General features: G+C 42.2%; 1 protein-coding gene across 1 annotated transcript in view; it reads left to right on the plus strand.

Annotated features, from left to right (window-relative positions):
- Positions 1-505: 505 nt before the first annotated feature.
- The window catches only part of dhx33 (DEAH (Asp-Glu-Ala-His) box polypeptide 33), a gene marked incomplete at its 3' end in the record, with an annotated part of 30,384 nt that continues 4,062 nt past the window's right edge, over positions 506-26,827 (plus strand). Inside the window, exons 1-11 of the mRNA XM_084320342.1 lie at positions 506-823; positions 5,202-5,362; positions 7,993-8,220; positions 10,411-10,581; positions 15,162-15,347; positions 16,034-16,145; positions 18,723-18,882; positions 20,285-20,373; positions 20,942-21,069; positions 24,743-24,946; positions 25,426-25,512. Coding sequence (XP_084176468.1) covers positions 607-823; positions 5,202-5,362; positions 7,993-8,220; positions 10,411-10,581; positions 15,162-15,347; positions 16,034-16,145; positions 18,723-18,882; positions 20,285-20,373; positions 20,942-21,069; positions 24,743-24,946; positions 25,426-25,512 — 1,743 coding nt within the window. The 5' untranslated portion in view covers positions 506-606. The remainder of the gene's footprint in view (positions 824-5,201; positions 5,363-7,992; positions 8,221-10,410; positions 10,582-15,161; positions 15,348-16,033; positions 16,146-18,722; positions 18,883-20,284; positions 20,374-20,941; positions 21,070-24,742; positions 24,947-25,425; positions 25,513-26,827) is intronic.

Raw genomic sequence — 26,827 nt, forward strand, 5'->3', positions numbered from 1 at the left:
AGGCGCAGAACTTGCCGTCCCACGATTGGCGCACATGTCACATGACCTGGCCAATCAGAGCGCAAAACTCGAACGCGGAAACACAAATTTGTTGTGGAAAGTATAGACGCGTCCCGGAGTGGAGGAGTAGGGTATATCTGCAGAGCCGCAAGCCCAACGTCTGGGCGGGGCTTCGGGGCTTGTACTCTGTGTTGTTTCCTGTAAAACCCGGAAGTAGTCAGGTTGTGCTGTTTATTTTTAACCCTAACCATAGATATATATATATATCTATGACCCTAACCCTATCCCACAACACGGAACACAGAAATGCAAATGCTGTCGAGTCCTCACTGCTTGTAAAAATAAACATCACAAACGGACTACTTCCGGGTTTTACAGGAACGACACACAGTACAAGCCCCGACGCCCCGCCCAGGCGTTGGACTTGCGGCTCTGCAGACTTATGCTATTGGAGTGGACAGACCTCGTGTCAGACGTCTTCCCTGTTGCTCCTCATCGTGGTGTAAACAAGAACAACCGCAGTGCTTCCCTATCACCGGGCTAAAAACAACAACATCAGAAGAAGAAGCCTGAAGCTTTCGTTTATAAAGTTGTTTCTACTAGACCATGCCCTACGACCCCGACCCTCCGCCGGCTAAAAGATTCAAGCCGGGGTCTCCTTTCTTCCGGGGTCTCGATCAGAACAACAAGCCCGGGATGCTGCTGCCGAGGAAGGGAACCGCAGCGGCTCCGATCGACGTCCAGAGGAAACGTCTTCCAATTTACCAGGCAAAGTCTCAACTCATGAACCAGCTGAGACAGCTGCAGAATGCTGTCTTGATAGGTAAGCAAGCATTGATTGATTGAAAACTGTATTAACAGATTGCAGAATGGGTACAGTACAGTACGGCTCAATACACACAATTGTTAAGGGGATGCAGACCAGAGAAAGACTTTCGTCTTGTTTACATCAGGGTCCCCCATTTTCAATTCATAGTGACATTTATGGCATACAGATAGACAGACATCTATACATTTATGACATACCAGATTTACAAATACAGTACTGTTTGTGATACAAAAAGAGTCTAAAAAGTATATACATTTGATATTATCATTGTGCTATTTGGTTTATTATTATGAGTCTGAGTGACATGTAGCACTGCTCATATTGGCAACTGTCCAAGGTAAACACTATGATATATCGTGCTAACTCAGTAGATCAACAATGCTATATTCATTTTGTTTTGGGATATACTTGTATTATGCTACATTCCTATTAACTTGCTGTCGGGCTCCTACTGTTTTGTCTACTGAGTTTTAAATTGGTTTCCACACAATATTAACTTTTGTAGCACACACTGCTAGGCTGACACTCTCAGAGGACATGATCTAATCAACAAAGCATGTAGATGGCATGAGATGCCACACCATGTATGTCATGTATGTCCCTATGCCATAAAAGTCATGTATGTTGTGTATGTCATAAATGTCACTATGAATTGAAAATGGGGGACCCTGATGTAAACAAGACGAAAGTCTTTCTCTGGTCTGCATCCCCTTAACAATTGTGTTGTGTACTGAGCCGTACTGTATTGTACCCATTCTGCAATCTGTTAAATAAAGTTTTCATTCATTCATTCATTCATTCACACACTTTTCTGATTTCACACTTCTGTGCTGGGCGTGAGCTAGCTTGTAGGCCTACCAGCTTAGCATTGTGCTGTCTTTGGGACTTTTGATGGTACTTCCAAATCCAGAAAAGTCCCAATTTTAGGGATAGAGGCCCATAAGAGCCTGGTGTTTGTGTGGCTGTGCATATAATGGGTCCATAAAGAACTAATTGGCCGACAGACAGTTTGCTGCTGTTGTGTCAACAAGTGTTGTGCAGAGGATTGTCCATAACTAAGCATGACCAAAATAAACATTACCAAAAGATACATTACCAATAGGTACTGTCTGTACTACATTACCAATGGATACATTACCAAAATATACATGACCAAAAAATACCAATAGATAAAATATACCAAAACATACATTACCAAAATATACATTACCAAAATATACATTACCAAAAGATACACCGCCCACACTCACTTGTGCATGGAATACAGAGGAAGTGGGCATTTTGACATTTGACATGATGTCAAATAGTCTAATCAATGGACCCTTGTCTCTGAGTCATTGCTGGGTACACACAACTGCAAGAAGGTTCAGGGTTCGATTCCCGCATGGGGACCAGGTTTCCATGATGCCAGGTAACCAGGTGGGGTATCTCCCGGGCCTTTCTGTGTGGAGTTTGCATGTCCTCCCCGTGCTCGCAAGGGTTTCCCCCCGATAAGATAAACCCAATGGAAAAACATGCACAACAAAAACATGCACAACAGATCGCTAACGCTGTGGCGTCCTTGACGAAGATGGGCAGGAGCACTTGGATTGGTCCTCGGGCGCTGCCCTCGCCGACGCCTGTCTGCTCCCGGCTGCCCTTGGGGGGAAGGACGACGGGATGGGTTAATCGCAGAGACGAATCGCATCGGCGATCCTACAAAGACAATGCATGCGAGTGTGTTCCGGTGTGTGTGTGTGCTAACCGTGTGTGCTAACCGCTAAAACATTGAGGATAATTGCATGCCAATTAAAGACCTCTGAACAGGTCCTGCATTATTATTATTATTATTATTATTATTATTATTATTATTATTATTATTATTATTATTATTATTATTATTATTATTATTATTATTATTATTATTATTATTATTAAGTTAAGCCATAATATCATGCCATGTTATCAAATAAATTCATTATTAATGTTATTAGCTGTGTTTACCCTGCTTTGACACGTCTGTGAAAAGGGTCCATCGCATCTCAGAAAATTCATAGTTGAGAAATTAAACACATTTCCCCACATCCAATCCACTTTATTTATAAAGCACATTTAACCCTTTAATCGCCAAAAACGCCGTAGGACGTCTTTCCCCGCCATATCAATATTTCAAAAATCTGTGATCGAAATCATATTTCTCCCCCAGAGACCTGAGATCTCCTGTTGATCCCCTCTCAACTCTCCAACGGTTCAAGAGCGCCATCTGGTGGCCGATCGGCGGATCGCCCAAACAGGAAGTGATGCGCCGGAAGTGGTGCTCTCCCATATTTCGTTCGGGCACTCGCTATCGTTAGTGGGACTCCATCTTGATACACTGGACATCGATCGGTTGCAAATAACTCGATAAACAACATGATTTGGACGTATATACTATTATACAACCTGGAAATGGATCGCATATTTCTACATCCCATAATAGGAACATTTCTGTTCCACGCTCATCGCCCAACGCTACGAGGAAGCTACGGTAAGATTCAACGTTATTTTCTAACGTGTTCGATACTAACTGCTCTAATGATCATATCACCCACACTAGATGAATCATATAACGTTGGCCACGGAATTATAAACGACCCCCCCCCATCCGGTCAACATCAGATGATAAGTAGTAACTTCTAGAAGCACGTCCATTTGAAATTTTTTATCTCGCGCAGATTGCTATCAAACTGTATTTGATCATCAATATAATGCATTTGGGGCTATAAATCATGTTCTGGAGAAAGCTGCAGAAAACGATAAAAACATACTTATACTTTAGACCGTATTTTAGTATGAATATGTGAATGAAAAAGTATAACGTTGCTACACCCTGAACAATAGATATAGGACGTTGAATGGGCCATAGTAATGTCAATTTAGCAATACAATTTAAAAAGTTATAGCCCTGCAAAGAAGGGGAACTTCTCCATATTAAATAGGGCTGGCGGAGGATGGTAAATTATGAATTTAAGCATGGCGATCAAAGGGTTAAAAACAACAACGTTTAAAGTGCTGTACAAGTCCCACAACATAAGATACAAATATATATAAAAAAAAAGCACACAATAAAACATATACAATATGTCACATAAAAAAGGCAGGTCTGTTTAAACTGTTTAAAAACCAAAAGCCAGAGCAAATAAATGTGTTTTGAGGCGTGATTTAAACACCTGCAGAGTGGGGGCCTGCCTAACATGCAGTGGCAGCTCATTCCAGAGCTTTGGGGCTGCCACAGCGAAAGCACGGTCCCCCCTAAGCTTCAGCCTGGACTTGGGAACAGCCAAGAGGAGCTGATCAGAGGACCGAGAGGTAGCCCGGTGCCAAGCCGTTCAAACATTTAAAAGCAAACAGTAAAACCTTAAAATCAAACCTAAAACGCACATGCAATTCCAACTTCAAGGGCTGTTAAATTTTTCCTTGTAGGAACCGGAATTTCAAACCTCAAAAGAGTTTTTGAATGTAATGGAGCAGTAAACACGACTTAGTTCCCCCCCGCAATTCTTTGTCAAATAAAGCAAACCGAAAGCACAAAGCACACACTTCAGTAATGACCTAGCCATGGAGTTGTTTTCTACTCCCCAAATGGCTATAGCACTGTTCTGATGGAGGCTGGCTGACTAGGCCAAAACGTTAGCATGATTTCTTTGATCGCCAAAATAAATTGGTGAAAAGGTCCATGTCCTTTTTCTCAAAGTTGGTGAGTGCTACCATACGTCTTTGGATGTCATTTATTATATATATATATTTTTTTAAAGCTATAGCACTCCTCATACAGTAGGGAGGTGTAGTCTGACGTCCCTTTAGTTTCCAGCGCGGTCCATCCGTATAGGGATTTATCATTGGGAAAATGTATTATCGGCTATTGTAATAATTCTACCTCATGATGAACATTGGCAAGCTTTCCATTTTTGCACAAAATGAGTTCCCTTCTATCACTAACATTATTGTTTAAGCATTTTTGGTTGAAATACAATTTGTTATACGGTTGTTAAATTTGTCCTTAAAAAAGAACTACACTTACCAGTAGAACGCCTGTCGTTCAGTCAGCAGCGCCAAAGTGAAGTGTAGTTTTCGAAAACGTAAACATTGTTATTTTGCTACTTATACGATTAATTGCGAATTGTTTCATGTTGAGCTATAGAGTGTGGATGAATACACACGGAAAGGTACACCATGCCAATGTTCATGCTTTATTTGTTTTAAACGAGACGATTTAGAAATGTGTCCATTGGAAATACATTACAATTTCAAGTGGAAACAACAATGACGTAACCAACCACTACACCTCCCTATTGCCAGTAATGTTTTGAACTGGTGCCAGTTTGACCTTTTTTACCTTTCTCCTGTATTTTAGGTGAGACTGGCTCTGGAAAGACGACTCAGATCCCTCAGTACCTGTATGAGGCCGGTATCGGGAGGCAGGGCATCATCGCTGTCACCCAACCCCGTCGAGTGGCTGCAATCTCACTGGCAGGAAGGGTGGCGGAGGAGAAGAGAACTCAGCTTGGCAAGCTGGTAGGCAAACTTTAAACACTCACCTTACCACTCACTTTATTCACTTTAGACACTTTAACACACTTTATATTTATCTATTATTAAAAAGATTTGCACCACATTCATACCTCATTTGCATTTACAAGTTTTGTATCTCTGCATTCTACCTCACTGTTGCTCATTTTACTCTGTATTGTATATATGTATATTGACTTTACCTACTTTTTACTTCTTACATTTTTTACTTTCTTTCTCTTTACTGTATGTAGCACACTCTCAGGGGCTCTGACAAATAAAAACAAACTTGAACTTCCAGATTGAGACGGTCGGGAGCTGAGGTGGGGCTGTCTGTGCACTGTGGCATGATAAGAGTATTCAACCAGGAGAGACTAGGTTTACAAGTTCAGTTGAAGGTTAAAGACTTACTGAAATTGAGAAGCTTTGGCTTTAACTCCAGAATGATAAGCCTTCCCGTCCACGAGGTGATTGGACATGGATAGAATAGAATAGAATAGAATAGAAATACTTTATTCATCCCGAGGGAAATTTGGCACTACAAATCGCTCACAGTAAACATTTAGGTAGACAAAACAAAAGTCACGAATAAGAATAACAAGCCTAAGAATAAAATATGGTCCGGGATATACATTTCCTATGTTACATTCTAATATAAAATATACAGTAAAAATATACAGAAATATACAGTAAGTGTACATTTGTACTATGTTGGTTTAAAAGTAAAAGTCCAGGAAGATAGTACTGTCACCCTGTGCTCAGTGATGCAGTGACTGAGGCACAGTGATGCATTATAAAGTCTGATGGCTGTCGGAATGAAGGACTTCCTGTGCCGTTCAGTGCTACATCTTGGGAGTCTTATTAGTCTAGCACTGAACGTGCTCCTTCTGTCAGCCAAATCTGTGTATAGTGGGTGGGAGGGGTTGTCCCTGATGGCATGGAGCTTAGCAAGGCTCCTTCATGATGCCATGAATAGCAGCCGGTATATGAACGAAACAAACAAAAACAAAAAAAGTAGAAGAAAAACAAAGGCAACCATGCTATGCTGATGAGGGTTGACCTCTGGAAATGTCTTGTGTCTCTGGCAACCCTCAGAGTATGGAGCCTTACACTGAAGCTGAGGGGAAGGCAATGGGGCATAGCTGAAAATTACAGCAATTGAGAGAATTAAGAATAAATGGGTATCACACATGCAGCACAGCAGTCATAGTGATTGGTTCCCAGGACAGCGCTGGCATGAACAGGCTTAGGGCCCGCCTACATTGATCTGTCAAATGGAGATAAAACAGATTGAGGCTATTACTGTCCGTTGGTTTGTTTTAAAATCTTTATAATTGTATTTATGCAATGCAAATAGTTTAGTTCTTAAGATGATTTACACGTTGTCCCTATAATATGTTCTTTGTGATACTGTATGTCATGTTTGTGCCAGACCAAGGGCCACAATGGAAACAAGTCTCTCACTTTATTGTGTTTTTATTTATTGTGTAATAAATCATATCAAATCCCAAAAGAAATTAGAACCTGACGTAGTCGTGCTTTTGCAGAAACAACAGCTTTGCTAACGGACAGTGATGTATCCCATCAGTTCCAAAAGTCCACCCTCTGTCCATCAAAACAAACTGACTCATCTTCAGCTTAAGGTGGTTGTATAATTAGTTATAGATTAGATTGTATTAGATTCAAATGTATTGTCTTGTACAGCACAAGTACTGTACAACGAAAATAAGTTTGGCATCCAACATGAGTGCAAATGTAGCCGTAAAGTGCAACAGCAATATACAATGTACAGGTGGTTAAACTTGGTATAAAATATACAAATTAGTACTACTATTGAAGATATAACATGTTGTAATGTTGTTTGCTGGAGCCACTTCATCCACAACAGCACACCCCGGTCAGAGAGTGGACACAGACACCAAAGAACAGTCCTTTGTAGTTTAATGTTCGTATCAAAGGATCAAAGGATGATAGGGTTTTTCAGTACAGGTGATTTCCATCCAGTTCGTAAGGCTGAATGAAACAATGAGCATCCACACAAGGATGAGAATGGTATTTGGTGAATCTAGCCAATTATTGAGTGAGTGGGCGAGTGAGTGGATGAACAGTGAGGAATTGAGTGAGTGATTTCCATCCAGGTTGTAATGCTGGATGAAGTAGTGAGATATTGAGTGCGTGAGCGAGTGGTATTTTCTTCACGAACACACTCATGTGATAGCAGACAGCAGTGGAAACAACATGTGGCGGCAAGATGGCCGCTGCATTTAATCACCAGACTAAGGACCCCTGGGCTGTCCAGAGAGATGCCCGACTAGAAAGTAATAGGACACCTGGTGGTCCAAAGAATTGCCTGACTGGAAATAATAATAATACACAGCATAGAAAATAATGGGGAATTTACAACAACTATGGAGTGTAGTGCTAATCAGATGTATGTACAGAGTTGTAGTATAATAAATAAAGACAGTATGACTACTACTGGCCAGCAGTGTACTAGTAAGAGTAGAATATGTACAGGAAGGTATGACTGACGAATCTATAATAGATAGTGAACTTGTGCTGCTAAGCTTCATATAATAATGTAAAAAATGCTATCGGGCCATCACAACATAATAAATACAAAAACTTCTCCTCAGGTTGGCTATTCGGTGCGTTTTGAGGACGTCACCTCCACTGAGACGAAGCTGAAGTTCATGACCGATGGTATGCTGCTGCGTGAGGCCATGGGAGACCGCCTGCTGCTACGATACACGGTGGTGATTCTGGACGAAGCCCACGAACGCACCATCCACACCGACGTGCTGTTCGGCGTGGTGAAGACCGCCCAGCGCCGGCGGAGAGAACTCAACAAGATCCCCCTGAAAGTAAGAGATGATTGAACATTGTTCTAGTTTTTTTTTCTTTTTTTTCTTCTCCTTTTTCCGATTTTTCTCCCATCCCACTGTTAGTCGTTATGCCAATTCCCAACCCCCTTCCAGGTTGTTGCGCACTTTCCCCTACTGTTGGTCCGAGAGGCCGGAGACTGTCGCATGCTTTCCTCCGACGCATGTGCAGCCAGCCGGCAGCCAGCCTGGCCGCGCAGATTCTCACCGGGAGAGTGTAACGTGTGGAAGGTCGCACTACCTCTCTCCAGATCCTACCCTTGCTGAGCAGGCGCCCCGACCGAACTGTAGGGGTCGCTGTCCACAACGCCCAGGACCCACCCACGGCTCCCCTCCCCCTAACTCAGCCAAACGAGTTAGTATAGCGATCAGCCCGCGGATACGGCCCGCGGGATGATTCTGACCGGCCCGCGAAAGATTACATGATAATAATAAAAAAATTAAAAAAGATATTTTTTTTTAATTTTTTTTTTTTGTTTGTTTTTACTTTTTTCTTTTCATGTCAACGTTCACACACACAATATACGCTTACCTAGGATTTGACTTGATTCAACAACAAAGCAGTCGGGGCAAGCCGAAAACAGTCGAAAGTGTGGTTATTTGAAGTTTGGATTTTTTTTTCACAACTGAGGTAGGTAGATTCAATTTTTAGAGACTAAAGTAAAAAAAAAAAGGTACCGTTGGGTACCGGTATCGATTCACAGGTACCGGTACCGTATCGGTTCAAATGTGAACGGTACCCATCCCTACTGAACACACAACTGCAGGGCAAGGGCATTTTTGCTCATGAAATGCATAGCCATGTGAAAGCCTTCATGACAAAGTTGCAATTAATTTCAAGGCAACTAGGCAGCAACAATCTCAAACACATGAAAACCCTGAAAGAAGTCAAACCATCAGCTGATCACCGGCACAGGTACTCATCCATGTTGGGAGCACTGCATGATACATTTTCAAGGCGTTTTCAAGATTTCAAAAAGGTTGAGGATGAAATGCAGCTGGTTTCCTCTCCCTTTACCTGCAGTGTTGATAGTTGTTCAGCTTGAACTCATTGACCTGCAGTCTGATTCACTACTGAAAGAGCACTTTAAGTCAGCATCACTGCTAGAGTTCTACTCTGCTCTCAAGGAGGAGAACTTTCCAAACATGAGGAGACATGCTCAGAAGATGTTGGTTCTCTTTGGATCCACCTACATATGTGAACAGACATTCTCAGTCATGACGTTTACCAAGTCCAGGTACAGATCCTCTCTCACTGATGAACATCTGGCAGCTGTGCTTCGCATCCACCTCAGACATGCAACCTGACTTTGATGGACTTGTTAAAGCTCAACAGAGACTGGATTTCTCACACTGAATGGAAAAAAAATAACTGAAGAACACTAAAATGTGCACAGTTCTGAAAACATTAAATGTTTAATATAGGCATGTAAAGTAAAAAAGGCTACAAACTGGGACACTTTTCTTTACACAGTTCAGTGACATGTCTTGTTTATTTTTGCTATAAGATGATGTGATGTCTTTAGAAAGCTAAGAAAATCCTTGTTTCAATAGTATATGAAACTCAAAATGCCCTTTGTTATTAATGTTTCACATTTTGTTTATCATTTTGGAAATAAATTCTATTTGAATAAATGATATTTTTGAAAGCTAACCTCACCTTTTAATTGCCAAATAATAACATACACTCTTCCAGGGGTCAAAACAATGCCATTTACTGCTTTTTATATAGAAATAAAATGTATATTATGCATAATTGAGTTTGGAATTTTGGCCCGGCCCTCCAACATATTTTCAGTTGCTCATTCAGCCCCCTGGGAAAAATAATTGCCCAACCCTGCTTTATAGGAAGAGTAAATGAGTTTGGATATGGCCACCAGTGATGTCATCGGACATTGTGTTAATTACAGCTCAATGAAATGATAAGGTAGCAGTCCCTATAAGACAAGGTATTGTTATTTTTTCACCTATATTATTTCATGGAGCTGTAATTAACACAACACAAGGATTCAATGTCCCAGATGACATCACTGGTGGCCATATTCACAGTTTAGAGTCTTTGGATGTGTGTGAGATTATGTGCAAAATAAATCGGCATAGATTTTCTGGTGAAGTGCCCCTTTAAGTTTAAAAAGATAAAAATAATAATATTTCCCTGTGTAACCTCTAAAGATCATAGTGATGTCGGCCACCATGGACGTGGATCTGTTCTCTGACTACTTCAACAAGTCTCCTGTCCTCTACCTGGAGGGCCGGCAGCACCCCCTTCAGATCTACTACACCAAGCAGCCCCAGTCAGACTACCTCCAGGCTGCCCTGGTCACCATCTTCCAGATCCACCAGGTAGGGCTCAGCCCCAGTCAGACTACCTCCAGGCTGCCCTGGTCACCATCTTCCAGATCCACCAGGTAGGGCTCAGCCCCAGTCAGACTACCTCCAGGCTGCCCTGGTCTCTCTTCCAGATCCACCAGGTAGGGCTCAGCCCCAGTCAGACTACCTCCAGGCCTGCCCTGGTCACCATCTTCCAGATCCACCAGGTAGGGCTCAGCCCCAGTCAGACTACCTCCAGGCTGCCCTGGTCACCATCTTCCAGATCCACCAGGTAGGGCTCAGCCCCAGTCAGACTACCTCCAGGCCTGCCCTGGTCACCATCTTCCAGATCCACCAGGTAGGGCTCAGCCCCAGTCAGACTACCTCCAGGCTGCCCTGGTCACCATCTTCCAGATCCACCAGGTAGGGCTCAGCCCCAGTCAGACTACCTCCAGGCTGCCCTGGTCACCATCTTCCAGATCCACCAGGTAGGGCTCAGCCCTAGTCAGACTACCTCCAGGCTGCCCTGGTCTCTCTTCCAGATCCACCAGGTAGGGCTCAGCCCCAGTCAGACTACCTCCAGGCTGCCCTGGTCACCATCTTCCAGATCCACCAGGTAGGGCTCAGCCCCAGTCAGACTACCTCCAGGCTGCCCTGGTCTCTCTTCCAGATCCACCAGGTAGGGCTCAGCCCCAGTCAGACTACCTCCAGGCTGCCCTGGTCTCTCTTCCAGATCCACCAGGTAGGGCTCAGCCCCAGTCAGACTACCTCCAGGCTGCCCTGGTCTCTCTTCCAGATCCACCAGGTAGGGCTCAGCCCCAGTCAGACTACCTCCAGGCTGCCCTGGTCTCTCTTCCAGATCCACCAGGTAGGGCTGTATTGTGGATGACCACAATGAAAAATATAGCCGCAAACGGCAATTCCCAGGATTCAAGCCAATATGGATTATTAGGATTGCAAAATAAGTTCACACACATGGTTCAGCAGTGTTATGAAACATGTCCTGCAAGTCTTTGTAGTGTTTGGACAAACAATGTTTGATTTATAGTCTGATTTGTCTCATTTTGTCACATCGCCATTGACAAACAAATCAGGCTTAAAGGGGCAGTTTAAAAAAAAAAAAACATATTTTTTTCATTTTTCCATACAGAAAGTCTTGGTGTGATTCTCCTAGTTGTAGAGATTTCTGCGGTAGAGATGCCGTCACTCCAATACAATGGAGCCTAATGGCACTCGGTTTGTGGTGCTCAGAGTGCCCAAAAATATTAGAAAAACTCAAAAGCAGGGCGGCTGGGTGGCGTAGCAGAGATTGCGCTCGTCACCAATGCAAGAGACTCCGGTCTCGAATCCCGGTGTCAGCATTGCCTTCGGCTTGGGCCAGCCGTCATACTGGCTCATTTGGCAGAGTCAGCGGGTGGAAGTCGATGGGTGGGGATTGGACGTTGTGGACAGCTACCCCTACAGGTCGGTTGGGGGACACCTGCACAGCAGAGACAGGAAGTGGCGAGGGTAGTGTGAGCCTCCCATGCGTTACACCTCGCCAATGAGAGTCCGCGCTGGCAGGTGAAAAGATGTGACAGGCTGCCTCCTCATGTGCTGGAGGGAACACGTGATGCTTTTTGGCTCACCAGCCACTGTGGCTAGTGGTTTTCCAAAGTCACTAGCATTTTCACCAGCCAAAAATCACACACACACACACACACACACACACACACACACACCTACACACACCTACACACACACACACACACACAATCCAAATATCCAGTTCGTTTTTATAGTGTAAAGTTTGGCTACTTGAGAGAGAGAGAGAGAGAGAGAGATACTCTCATTACGTGCAACGCAAGTAAGCACGCACTGCGTTCAGAGAGAGAGATTACGCGCAACGCAAGTAAGCACGCACTGCGTTCCGAGAGAGAGGGAGAGAGAGAAACTCTTCACTACACTCTAAAACTGTGACGCTGCACGGTCTACCCGCCAAAGTGGCTGGTAAGAGTGACGGAGTTACACACCACTGCCGAATTCTACCCGCATTTGGGGGGTGGCGGGTGTTAATGTCAAACCCTGGATGCAAGGCTTCTATCCTCCCTACAACCGACCAGTGGGGGGCATAGTCGAGCAACGTTCAAGACAGGGGAGGGGAGAATTGGATACATGAAATTGGGATGGGAGAAAAATAAGGAGAAAAAAGTGGATAAAAAAAATATAAAAACTCAAAAGCAACGTCTATTTCCAGGAACCATGACCCGTTTACTCAAAGACATTGGGTCTCATTCTCGAACGAAGTTACGACAAAATATTTCGTCTTAGTCAGATTTCGGCCTATTTAAGACATATTAGGGCTGGGAGTGGGAGTCCTCAAATTTTCCTGAGATCTTATTTGAGAGCAGATCTAAGAGGGCTGAGGAGCACACTTAAATATGCTCTCAGCCCACGATCAAATCTCATGATTGATTGACTAATTTAAAATGTTATTATAACTTGACAGACTGTGTTCTCATAGTGATTCCTTCACGTCAACGCTACAGGCCTCCTTGGAATTAATTACTTAATCATAATTAAAATAAATATGACAATATTTGTACGATAAGAAATTACGAATTTGATGTCGGAAAAATAAATAATATGGATTCATCTGATCACAGGGCAGCTGGATTAACCATATCTGAACCAGCTATTTTGGACAAATAATTACTCAGATATTCAAACACAATTATGCAATTATTGTGAAATGATTGAAAATAATAATAATTTAATGCCTTCTGTGGAATTTGTATTTCTTATTTGTTACACATCTGTTTTAATGATTAATTATATACATTTGAAAGAATGCAGGTCAACATGCAATGTATCCCATTGATTGGTATCCAATGGGACAGACCTTTGTTTGATTGATTGATTGATTGATTGAACATTTTATTAACAGATTGCAGAATGGGTACAGTACAGTACAGCTCAATTACATAAGGGGATGCAGACCAGAGAAAGAATTTCGTCTTGTTTACATCAGGGTCCCCCATTTTCAATTCATCATAACATATATGACACACATGACACAGATAGACAGTACTGCTACATCTATACATTTATGACATACCAGATTTGCAAATACAGTACTGTTTGTGATACAAAAAGAGTCCAGAAAAGAGAGATGTAGAAACTGTTGGAGGAGGTTGGGTAGGGGTGGGTGGGGGATAGACTTACACTGTACAAGCAAAACTGTACATTGGAATATTGACAACCATACTTGGTCATTTACTGTACATTGGAGGGGGTTGATATAGCTATAAACCTGCATTCCTTCGAATATATCATTAATCAATTAAACTTATATTGAAATACACTATATAGCCTATACACCAACACTGAAATGACAGTGGATAAATAAATAACAACTAAAGCTAATCGGTGGAAATAGACTGCATTAATATTCCATAACAAGTCTTGCCTACGAATGAACAGTAGCCTATAGGCTTAATTATGGAATAATAAGCCATACTGCGTTCATTCATTACGCCCCCCGTAGGCTATATATATTATATGTCATTCATTCATTCATATACAGTACTGCGCGCGCGCGCGCGCGTGTGTGTGTGTGTGTGTGTGTGTGTGTGTGTGTGTGTGTGTGTGTGTGTGTGTGCGCGCGCGCTGCGGCGGCAGGTGTGTACCGCGAGCTGTATATGATGCCAATACATTAATCTAATCTAGTTTTGATGGGCGCAAGCGTGATTACGAAACCTAGCCGCATTTCTCGGAGACGCTCTCTGATTGGCACTGACTGACGCTAGGTTTCGTAATCACGCGGCTCGCAAAGCACTTCCGCCATTCCATTTCACACAGCTGCGTCACCAGTTGCCTTATAAGGAGCTATGGAGGCGGTGTTTTGTATGCAAATGAGCTGAACGGGAACGCGCTTTGGAGTTTACGACAGAATGCCATTCTCCAAGCAGATATCGGATCATATAATTTCTGCGACCGTTTCAGCCACTTAAGACATATCTCCAGCACGTTCAGGACTCAGAGTGTACTTGTCATAGATTATGTCTCAGTGGTTCCAAGATAAGTCTTCCAGAATATATCTTTGAAAAATGTTCGGGAATGAGACCCATTGCTTTTAAACAAAGCCCTGTGATCATGTTTGTCGGGTCAGATTGTCAAGTTGAGAGGTTTATTTGGACAAAACTGTTGAATCTTCTCCTAGAGCAGCAGTTGTCAAACTACGGGTCATGATCCAAAGTGGGGTCGTGGGTAGGTTACAGGGTCGCACATTGGCAAGTAAAAAAAATATCCAAAACTTTAAAAATAATTACATTTTTTATGTTCAGGCAACATATTTTGGCTAAATATGCCTCGTTTTATAAATGTGTATTGATGACATAGTGCTGTAATTAAATGTTCTAATAAATATGCATGATCAAGTTCAACAACGTGTGCTTTTATTTTGATATTCCTTAATCCCACGTTGAAATTATGCGATACAGTGTGGGGTCGCCAAAAAAAGTTTGCTAAATAAAATGGGGTTGTGGTATTAAAAAGGTTTGAGAACCCCTGTCCTAGAGTATAAATTGTTCCTTGACAACATAACAACTGAACGGCCTCGTGGTCTTGTGCAGGAAGCGCCTCCGTCCCAGGACATCTTGGTCTTCATGACGGGCCAGGAGGAGATCGAGGCTCTGGCCAGGACCTGCCGGGACATCGCCAAGCACCTGCCAGACGGCTGTGGTCCCATGTTGGTCATGCCGCTGTATGCCTCCCTGCCCCACATGCAGCAGCTCAGGGTCTTCCAGCCTGCCCACAAGGTAGGGACACAGTCAGGGTTCGCACAAGGTCATTAAAAAAAAAAAAAGCCATTGGATCATATATTTTTTCTATAAAAAACTATTTAAAAGTGAATTGTATCATTTTAAATGCCCTTTTAAAAATGGAAAAATAGTGCTTGAAAAGTACTTGAAAGTCATTGAATTTCATTTTGCAATGTCTGTGGGAATCCTGCCCAGTGCTACATCTGGTAATATAGCCTTTACCCCTGTCCATATATACAATGACAAACGGATGATATAACATCAGAGTTAATCATGTTCATTAATATATATTTTTGGATGATAGAAATAACATGTATGATTTTTTTTATTAAGACCTTAAAGCACTTTTTGAGAGAAATGGGTTGTTGCATTGACTGCCACTAGCATTGAAAGAACATACTTATAGCCTGTCACCAGTAGAATAGGCTTCTGAAAAGCCCAAATCTTCCCTATAAATCTATAGTGATTTAACATAACATTTAAAGTCAGGCTTACTACCCATGAATGCGTTTTAGAGTGTTTTAGAATATGATATTGTTGTACACTACAGTGCAATGTCCCTTTGATAACATATACCTGTGTTTACAATTGTGAAGCAATAGTAATTGGCATCCTTTATTAATCTGTGCTTATGATCCGAGGTACCGTCTTCACTCTCCTCCTGTTAACTCTTCCTCCGGCAGGGTTGTAGGAAGGTCATTCTCTCAACCAACATTGCCGAGACATCGATTACAATCTCTGGGATCAAATTCGTCATAGACACTGGGATGGTGAAAGCCAAAAACTTTAATCCTGGTAAGATTACTCAATCTTAAAACACACACACGCGCACACATTGGACTATACTACTGTAATGACAAAACAAGTTTTATTCCGGGTCTTTGACTTTATTTCTTTTGTAATTTAGGCTATTATACCGTGTTTTTTTTAATTACCTCAAGTATACATATGTCTCACCTGTCCAGCTGACCAGACCCTCACCTTTATTATTATAATATTTTATTATTATTCATATTTATTTTGTTCTCATGGTTGTTTTGTTTATATGGTTTCATGATTATTTTTATTCTCATATATTTATCTTGTCATTTCTATTACCCTGCCTGTACCCTGCAGAACCGGAGGGGCTGCGTAACCCTCAACTACATTGTGACAAACAGTAACCCTGTTCTAGCCATAACCTTAAACCGTATCCTATCCGGCTGTTATCATATCTTTTAATATATGATCTGTGTGATCTCAGACAGTAACCTGTAGTGTGTGATCTGTGTGATCTCAGACAGTAACCTGTAGTGTGTGATCTGTGTGATCTCAGACAGTAACCTGTAGTGTGTGATCTGTGTGATCTCAGACAGTAACCTGTAGCATGTGATCTGTGTGATCTGACTGATCTCAGACAGTAACCTGTAGTGTGTGATCTGTGTGATCTCAGACAGTAACCTGTAGTGTGTGATCTGTGTGATCTCAGACAGTAACCTGTAGTGTGTGATCTGTGTGATCTCAGACAGTAACCTGTAGTGTGTGATCTGTGTGATCTCAGACAGTAACCTGTAGCGTGTGATCTGTGTGATCTCAGACAGTAACCTGTAGTGTGTGATCTGTGTGATCTCGGACAGTAACCTGTAGTGTGTGATCTGTGTGATCTCAGACAGTAACCTGTAGTGTGTGATCTGTGTGATCTCAGACAGTAACCTGTAGTGTGTGATCTGTGTGATCTCAGACAGTAACCTTGTAGTGTGTGATCTCAGACAGTAACCTGTAGTGTGTGATCTGTGTGATCTCAGACAGTAACCTGTAGTGTGTGATCTGTGTGATCTCAGACAGTAACCTGTAGCGTGTGATCTGTGTGATCTCAGACAGTAACCTGTAGCGTGTGATCTGTGTGATCTCAGACAGTAACCTGTAGTGTGTGATCTGTGTGATCTCGGACAGTAACCTGTAGTGTGTGATCTGTGTGATCTCAGACAGTAACCTGTAGTGTGTGATCTGTGTGATCTCAGACAGTAACCTTGTAGTGTGTGATCTCAGACAGTAACCTGTAGTGTGTGATCTCAGACAGTAACCTGTAGTGTGTGATCTCAGACAGTAACCTGTAGTGTGTGATCTCAGAGACAGTAACCTGTAGTGTGTGATCTGTGTGATCTCAGACAGTAACCTGTAGTGTGTGATCTCAGAGACAGTAACCTGTAGTGTGTGATCTGTGTGATCTCAGACAGTAACCTGTAGTGTGTGATCTCAGAGACAGTAACCTGTAGTGTGTGATCTGTGTGATCTGTGTGATCTCAGACAGTAACCTGTAGCGTGTGATCTGTGTGATCTCAGACAGTAACCTGTAGCGTGTGATCTCAGACAGTAACCTGTAGCGTGTGATCTCAGACAGTAACCTGTAGCGTGTGATCTCAGACAGTAACCTGTAGTGTGTGATCTGTGTGATCTCAGACAGTAACCTGTAGTGTGTGATCTGTGTGATCTCAGACAGTAACCTGTAGTGTGTGATCTGTGTGATCTCAGACAGTAACCTGTAGTGTGTGATCTGTGTGATCTCAGACAGTAACCTGTAGTGTGTGATCTGTGTGATCTCAGACAGTAACCTGTAGCGTGTGATCTGTGTGATCTCAGACAGTAACCTGTAGTGTGTGATCTGTGTGATCTCAGACAGTAACCTGTAGTGTGTGATCTGTGTGATCTCGGACAGTAACCTGTAGTGTGTGATCTGTGTGATCTCAGACAGTAACCTGTAGTGTGTGATCTGTGTGATCTCAGACAGTAACCTGTAGTGTGTGATCTGTGTGATCTCAGACAGTAACCTGTAGCGTGTGATCTGTGTGATCTCAGACAGTAACCTGTAGCGTGTGATCTGTGTGATCTCAGACAGTAACCTGTAGTGTGTGATCTGTGTGATCTCGGACAGTAACCTGTAGTGTGTGATCTCAGACAGTAACCTGTAGCGTGTGATCTGTGTGATCTCAGACAGTAACCTGTAGCGTGTGATCTGTGTGATCTCAGACAGTAACCTGTAGTGTGTGATCTGTGTGATCTCAGACAGTAACCTGTAGTGTGTGATCTCAGACAGTAACCTGTAGTGTGTGATCTCAGACAGTAACCTGTAGTGTGTGATCTCAGAGACAGTAACCTGTAGTGTGTGATCTGTGTGATCTCAGACAGTAACCTGTAGTGTGTGATCTGTGTGATCTCAGACAGTAACCTGTAGTGTGTGATCTCAGAGACAGTAACCTGTAGTGTGTGATCTGTGTGATCTCAGACAGTAACCTGTAGTGTGTGATCTCAGAGACAGTAACCTGTAGTGTGTGATCTCAGACAGTAACCTGTAGTGTGTGATCTCAGACAGTAACCTGTAGTGTGTGATCTCAGACAGTGGTCTGGAGGTGCTGGCGGTACAGCGCGTCTCCAAAGCCCAGGCGTGGCAGAGGACGGGCAGGGCCGGCAGAGAGGACTCGGGCTCCTGCTACCGTCTCTATACAGAGGAAGAGTTTGACAACTTCATCCCTATGACCGTGCCTGAGATCCAGAGGTAAGATTTGATTTGATTTGATTTGATTACGGATCCCCATTAGCTGGTGCCATAGCAACCAGCTAGTCTTCCTGGGGTCCAAAAATATATATACTAAAACAATTATTATTGCAAAAAAAAAAAAAGTCAGTACTCAACACACAATGCATAATGAAACTAACAATTAACTCAATCAGTGCCAGCTATTAGACTGGGCCCGCTGTAGTTAGGCCAGCTTTCCATTACAACTTTTCACTGTTGTTTGTAGAGCTAAATCTATATTTTATATTATAGCTATGTATCCAATATCATTGTCAATTGACAGTAAGAACCTTCTGTTCAAGATGCATAAAAGAAATATTTTTTTCATCAATACGTTCCCGTTTTATACCGTTGTGAATATGAGTGTTATATCGGAATGATCTGGGATAATTCCTGCAAGGCTATTTATAAGGCGCTAAGCTAATAACGTTAAATCCATTGGCGTTTCGTCCCTACACACGACAGTTAAAAATCCAAATGCATATGATCGGTATTATGTCCCATCATGAATGCATGAAAGGGGGGGGGGGGGGTCGTTTCTGATTAATTGATTGCCAATAACGGCATTCGTTATTACCACAACATAGGCTGATCTGGGGGATGGCTATTAAATCCTTGCACGATCAAGCTGAAATTTACGTCAAATTGCTTTTACCTTTGGTTGGATTCCAAAAATAATTTTCCAATTATTTGATTGCCATCTGGTAGATCATATGTCCATTGGCCCATGCCATAATCCTTTACTGCATAATGAATTCGGCATCCCAAAGAGTATTCCATGCGATCGAGTGAAGCCCTCGCTTCAGACTAACAAAAAAGTCCACCTGGAGAGATTTCAGTGTGACACCTGGTCTGCAACAGGGGTTACTGCATTCTCGAGACAGCGCCACTACCAGTATCTGGCCAGTACTGCACCTTCGGACTCCCAATAATATGCCTTTTCCAGACAAAATAAAGCTCTGTGACAATGAATAGGATATTAATATCGGAAAAAATTTAAACGAACCAAAAACGTAATATTACGTGGCTGGCACCCAACGGTTGTCGGGCAAACATGTAATATTATGTGGATGGCCCCGAATGAGTTAAGATGGCTAAAATTACATGCAAGCAAAGAAACGGAAAACGAAAAAACAAAACAAAATACTTTACAGTGTTAAAAACAATTTAAGATTATTTTTTAAAGTGAATCTACTGTAAATGCAGCAGAGGTTTTGAGGCAGGTTATTCCTGGTTATAAGGGGGGGGGATCGAGTCGTGAGCAGTTTCTGCTGACCTGCTAGAATCTGAAGTGTCCCACATGGTTGATTTATATTCAGGTCAGTATGATTCAGTACTCTGCTGCTGTTCTATTTCCTGTGAGTGTGTTTGTGTCTTGCAGGTGTAACTTGGTCAGTGTCATGCTGCAACTCATGGCTCTTGGGATTCCAGATGTGATGAATTTCGACTTCATGTCTAAACCTTCCCCTGGTGAGACGCTGTCGACTATCATCATCATCATGTTCACCATGAGCCAGCTATTGGATGCTTTCACATGTACTTTATTATTATACGTTATTCTTTTTTACATTTCCCCAGAATTCAAATCCAATTTCCTTGGAATTTTCATATAACTCACATAATTCACATAACTCCATACAGTAGTTCTTTAAATTGTAATCTCATGGGTGAGATTGTACACCTGAAACAGTTGTGGGTTGTTGTAGTAATGTGTTTAAGGCTGAGACCACTTATCGATTTATCGATAACTGTGTGAAATCGATAAGTGGTGCCACTTATCGATTTTTTTGTGCATGTGTAAAAAAAGAATTTTAAAATACCTTTTTCTTAAAAAAGAAAGATGACTATTATTTAACGTTAGTTTGTGTGTGATAATAATATTTTTTATTTTATTTCATATATATATATATATATACTTTTATATATATAATTTTTTGAATTTATAATAATAATAAGTGCATCGATAATTTTGTCCCGATTTATCGATTCTTCCAAATGGTATATCGTCTCAGCCTTAAATGTGTTGTGGTTCTCCCAGAGGCCATCCGCTGTGCTTTGGAGCAGCTGGAGCTCTTGGGGGCTGTGGAGAAGAAGGAGGCACAGGTGTGCCTCACCGCACTCGGGAAGAAGATGGCCTGCTTCCCCTTGGAGCCCAGATATGCCAAGGTGATTTATCAAATCGGCAGCTACTACATTATGATCCTGGTGTATTTCAACTAGGGCTGACAAATTATAAAATATTTCTTGGCGGGCGGCTGGGTGGCGTAGCGGAGATTCGGCTCGTCACCAATGCAAGAGACTCCGGTATCGAATCCCAGTCTCAGCATTGCCTACGGCTTGGGCCAGCCGTCATACTGGCTCATTTGGCAGAGTCAGCGGGTGGAAGTCGATGGGTGGGGATTGGATGTTGTGGACAGGTCGGTTGGGAGACGCCTGCACAGCAGAGACAGGAAGTAGCGGGGGTAGTGTGAGCCTCCCATGCGTTACACCTCGCCACTGAGAGTCCGCGCTGGCAGGTGAAAAGATGTGACAGGCTGCCTCCTCGTGTACCGGAGGGGACACGTGATGCAAGGCTTCTATCCTCCCTACAACCGACCAGTGGGGGGCATAGTCTAGCAACGTTCAAGACAGGGGAGGGGAGAATTGGCAATACGAAATTGGGATGGGAGAAAAATAGAAAATAGGGAGAAAAAGTGGATACAATTTTTTATTTCTTGGCACAGTAGTTCAAGTTCTTTTAATTTGTCAAATACACAACAATACAGGGGGCATTGCAGGTAATGCAATTATTGTGTTTCGAGCTCAGACTCAACAGTGAACAATTAAGAAACATCAATGAATACAAGAATGGTAGTAGTAGTGACATCAGATAAAATATAAAAGAAGTAAGATAAAAGTCAATTATTTACAGAAAGTTTCTTGCATGCAGTGTATGTGCATGATAAGGTGCAGTGCAGGGTGTGTGATGTGTGTGTGTGTCCAATAACAAGTAATTGCACGATAGGCTGTGATTAATCACAAAAAAACGCATAGCAAAATGCATGTATAACATTGAATGGCACAATCCATTTTCTGCATACATTTGTTCTGATGTAAGAATGGCATGAGTTGACCCAGCTGCACAGTTTGCTCCTTTTTTATGAAATAAATACTAGGGCTGTCAGTTTATCGCGTTAATTAGATTAATTAATTACACAGCAAATTATTGCGTTATGAAAATGAACTCAAAATGATTTTTTTATCTCATTCATTCCATAAGAACGTAGAATACACATTTACAGACTTTTTTTAATATGGTCCATTTGCATGATCTTGGTATCTGATTCTAGGGACATCTATGGATCTCAGGGAATGTATTCCCAGTGTCAGAAATACTGTGTCTGTTACTAGGCTTGAGTAAATTTTAATGAACCAAATGAGAATATCAATAAAAAATGTTTATCTTTGACTGTGAATAACACCATGCTAAAATTTACCAGACCTGAAAAATCTAAGCAAATGAATAAATGGAAGATGATTAAACAGAAGGTTTTGTAAATACAGTACTGAATTCTGCCATCCGGACACATTCCATTTGAAATATGAGTATAGAATATCAGGCCTAAAATGGTTATGCGATTAAAATGTGATTAATTAATTACAAATCCTGTAATTAATTAGATACAAATTTGTAATCACCTGACAGCACTAATAAATACTGCTAGGATCATTAGCAAAAATAGCGTTAGCTCCGCCTGCAGACCATGCTTCAAACTTGTTGCTTTGGTAAAAAAATATACCATTCATCACTGCAACATGATACTGTACATTTACATTTAATCATTTAGCCGACACTTTTATTTTTGATATTCCTTAATTCCACGTTGAAATTACACAATACATTAAGGCCCCGTTTAGACGGAAACGCTAGCAGGTGAATCTGCAAAAATATTTTTTCGGATGTGCCTTTCGTTTATATGGAAACAGCGTTTTTACGGGGTGAAACCGTAAAAAAGTGAGACCACCTTCCAGGGTGGAATTCCTAGAAACGCTAAACCTTTGCGCTCTCATCTAAACTGTCAAACCGCATAAAACGATGACGAAAGGGTTGTCAAGGCTCTCGTCGCGTGTACTGCTTACATCACAGGCATGCGCCAGTAGCCTAGAAGCGTAAATAAAGCATGTCTGATTCTATCCATGGCGATCACCTGAAGGCTACATTGGCAGTACTTTTAAATACACAAGAATCTGTCCCGCGGCGTGACTGGACCCACTGTCTGTGAGTGACTCTGCTTTGGTCCAATCACATTCCCCACCCACAGTCTGCGAATCAGAGGCAGAGTAGGGCGGGTCTTCACAGCACGTCATGTGATATATGCGCCAATCGTGTGACAGCGGGGCTCCGTTGTCTCGAGTTGTTACAGCCTCGTCTGCACGGAGAATTCCATCCCAAAACGCTTGTCTAAACGCAAAATTAAAAGTCAAACCGTAAGACGACTTTTGCGGTTTTTGTTCAGACTCTCTCCGTCTAAACGTAGCCTAAGTGGGGTCACCAAATAAAATCCTAAATAAAATGGGGTCGTGGTATAAAAAAGTTTGAGAACCCCTGGTTTAATCCAAAGGTCCGTTTGGAAACATTATAATGAAATCTGCCATTCATGGGATGTCTGGTCCCCCCGGTTCACATGTCGGAAGGATCAGGAAGGCAAACACACGTCCCACCACGATTTATTTTGAAATTATGGGAGGTGGCTGGGGGTAATCATCAGAAACGCTTTTGACAGACTTTGATTAAATTGCGCTAAATGTTTCAACAGGTTTTCAAATGAATCGCCAGAATTAACGTGTTCATATTGACGGCCCTACTTTAAACATTTATCCTCAGTAGGTTCTATGACTATCCTCTCTTGGTGTGTGCTCAGGGTAGGGCTGGGCGATATGGCCAAACATTTGATCACAATAACATTTTTCATATCACTCGATATCGATAATTATCTCGATATACATGAAATAATAATTTCTGTCAAGTTTAAAGGCTATTTTTGCTGCTGTATGAAAGCTGAAGAAACCAGAAGGTTAATTGTGGTTCAGAATATTCTTATTGTCAGAACATGACAAACTAGGCCTACTTGCCAAACCACAAATCTGAGGTAGAACATGAACACAAACTGTATAACAATAAAACTTTTTTTTTTTTGATCCACTTTTTCTCCCATTTTCTATATTTTTCTCCCATCCCAATTTCGTATCATCCAATTCAACCCTCCCCTGTCACGAACGCTGTTTCTTGCCTCCCACAAGCCGGCTGCAGTGAGGACTAAGTCATACATAGCACAAGTCCCCTCCGGTACTTGAGGTAACAGCAGTCGCATCTTTTCACCTGCGCAGCTCGACCTCTCAGTGTCGAGGAGTAACGCGTGGGAGGCTCACGCTGCCCCTGACACTTCCTGATTCTACTGCGCAGGCGCACCAACCGACTTGTAGGAGTCGCTTGTTCACAACGTTCGATCCCCACCCTTCAGTTTTTCCCTCCCCGTAATACGGCCAATGTGTATTACTGCGGACGACCAGCCAAACTGAAAAACAATGTGGAGAGCTGGATTCGAACACGCGAATCCTAGCGTCTCCACACTGGTGGCGAGTGCCTTAGACCACTACACCACCTAGCCGCCCACAACAATAAAACTTTTATAACTGACATTAATAATGAAAAAAATTTGATCGACCACGTTTCATATTTATATTGAGGAAAAATATATCGCGATAATTATCGTTATTGTTTTATCGCCCAGCCCTAGCTCAGGGTAGGCTCAGGCAGAGAAACGCAGCTTCCCCTGACTTGTTCTTCTCTCTCTCCCAGACGATCCTGCTGTCCCCAGACCTCTCCTGTTCCGAGGAGATCTTGAGCATCGTGTCCCTGTTGTCCGTGGACAGCGTGCTGTACAACCCCCCGGCTCGTCGGGACGAGGTTGTCGCGGCTCGCAGGAAGTTCGCCACCAGCGAGGGCGACCACATGACCCTCCTCAACATCTACAGAGCGTTCAAGAAGGTTGGCGGTAACAGGGTGAGTGGAACTGGATGATCACAGCCAATAATCACCAATATACATAATATATAAATATCCCATATATCGTTAGCCTCATGTGATAATTGCCTAAGTAATTTTTTAAGATTTTTGGAAAAGAAGAAAAAACGTAATTTTCAGCAATGTGTAAGAGTTTTTCATTTATATTTTGAAAATGAGTTCCACAAGGTGTATCAACAAGTTTGCAAAAATACAAAAATACAACCATTGCGTAAAGAAATAAGGTGACTTTTTGTCATGACAAAATATGTCATGACTTAGGCTTTTTATTTTTATTATTATTATTTTTTTTATAATGTGCATTCATCTGATACTATACTTAAATCTATACCATGAATTTCAATCATGAAGTATTATTTTTTCTTAATCTTAAAAAGATGAACACTTTCACAGATAAAAACAAATTCCAGAGTTTGTATTATTACACCATTTCATTGATCTTGTTTATCTTGTTACAGGAATGGTGTCAAGAGAACTTCGTCAACAGCAGAAACATGAGCCTCGTGAAAGAGGTTCAAGCTCAGCTGCGAGACATCTGCATTAAGGTACTAATAACTATCATCTGCATTAAGGTACACACTTGCTAATAACCTCCAACAGGGCATCAGTATCCTAGAGGTTGGGGGGGGGTGAATGATTAACATGCTCCCCTCCTTCAACAACTACCACTGTAGTGCCCTTGAGCAAGGCATTGAATCCTCTATTGCTCCACTGGAGCTGATCAGTGACCCAGCAGTGTCAGCCTGTGTGTGTGCTGTGGAGCTCCCAGGTGTGAATGTGTGTAACTGTATGAGAGAGCAGCAGGGCATTGCTTAAAACAGCATACATACAGTCAGGCCCATAAATATTTGGACATTGACACAACATTCACAATTGTGGCTCTGTACACCACCACAATGGACTTGAAATGAAACAATCAAGATGTGCTTTAAGTGCAGAAAGTTTCAGCTTTAAATTGAGGCTATTTACATCCAAATCAGATGAACAGTGTAGGAATTACAACGGTTTCTACATGTGCCCCCCCCCCCCCCCCCCCGGACAAACTAACAATCATGAATCAAATTGTCACTTTTAGTTTTAATACTTGGTTGCAAATCCTTTGCAGTGAATGACAGCCTGAAGTCTGGAACCCATAGACATCACCAGACGCTGAGTTCTGTCCCTGGTGATGCTCTTGCCAGGTCTGCAATGGTCTTCAGTTCCTGCTTGTTCTTGGGGCGTTTTCCCTTCAGCAAGTGAAATACCTGCTCAATTGGATTCAGGTCTTCCTTTTGAAGCTGACCAATGGTTTACATCTTGTGGTGAACCCTCTGTATTCACTTTGGTGAAGTCCTCTCTTGATTGTTGACTTTGACACAGATACGCCTACCTCCTGGAGAGTTTTCTTGATCTGCTGTACATGTTCACCAGTACCGGTACATTCTTCCTTTTTAACCCTTTCACTACCACACTACAGAAGGTTAACCCTTTCACTACCACACTACAGACGACGGTTAACCGTCTGTAGTGTGGTAGTGAAAGGGTTAACCTTCTGCAGTGTGGCAGTGAAAGGGTTAACCTTCTGTATTGTCGCAGTGAAAGCGTTAACTATTTGGTAGTGAAAGGGTTAAGAATGTATCAAACAGTTGATTTGGCCACACCTAATGTTTTTGCCATCTCTCTGTTAGACTTTTCAGCCTCATGGTGACAGTTCTTTGGACCTCATATTAATAATAAGCAACAGATTCCAAATGCAAATACCACACTTGAAATGAACTCCCGGTGTTTTATGTGCACCTTGTGAATGAAATGATGAGGGAATAACACACACCTGGCCATGGAACAGCTGAGCAGCCAATTGTCCGATTACTCCCTTGTTCT

Source organism: Notolepis coatsorum, assembly GCF_963971535.1.
Source record: "Notolepis coatsorum genome assembly, chromosome: 8".
NCBI classification, from domain to species: Eukaryota; Metazoa; Chordata; class Actinopteri; order Aulopiformes; family Paralepididae; genus Notolepis; species Notolepis coatsorum.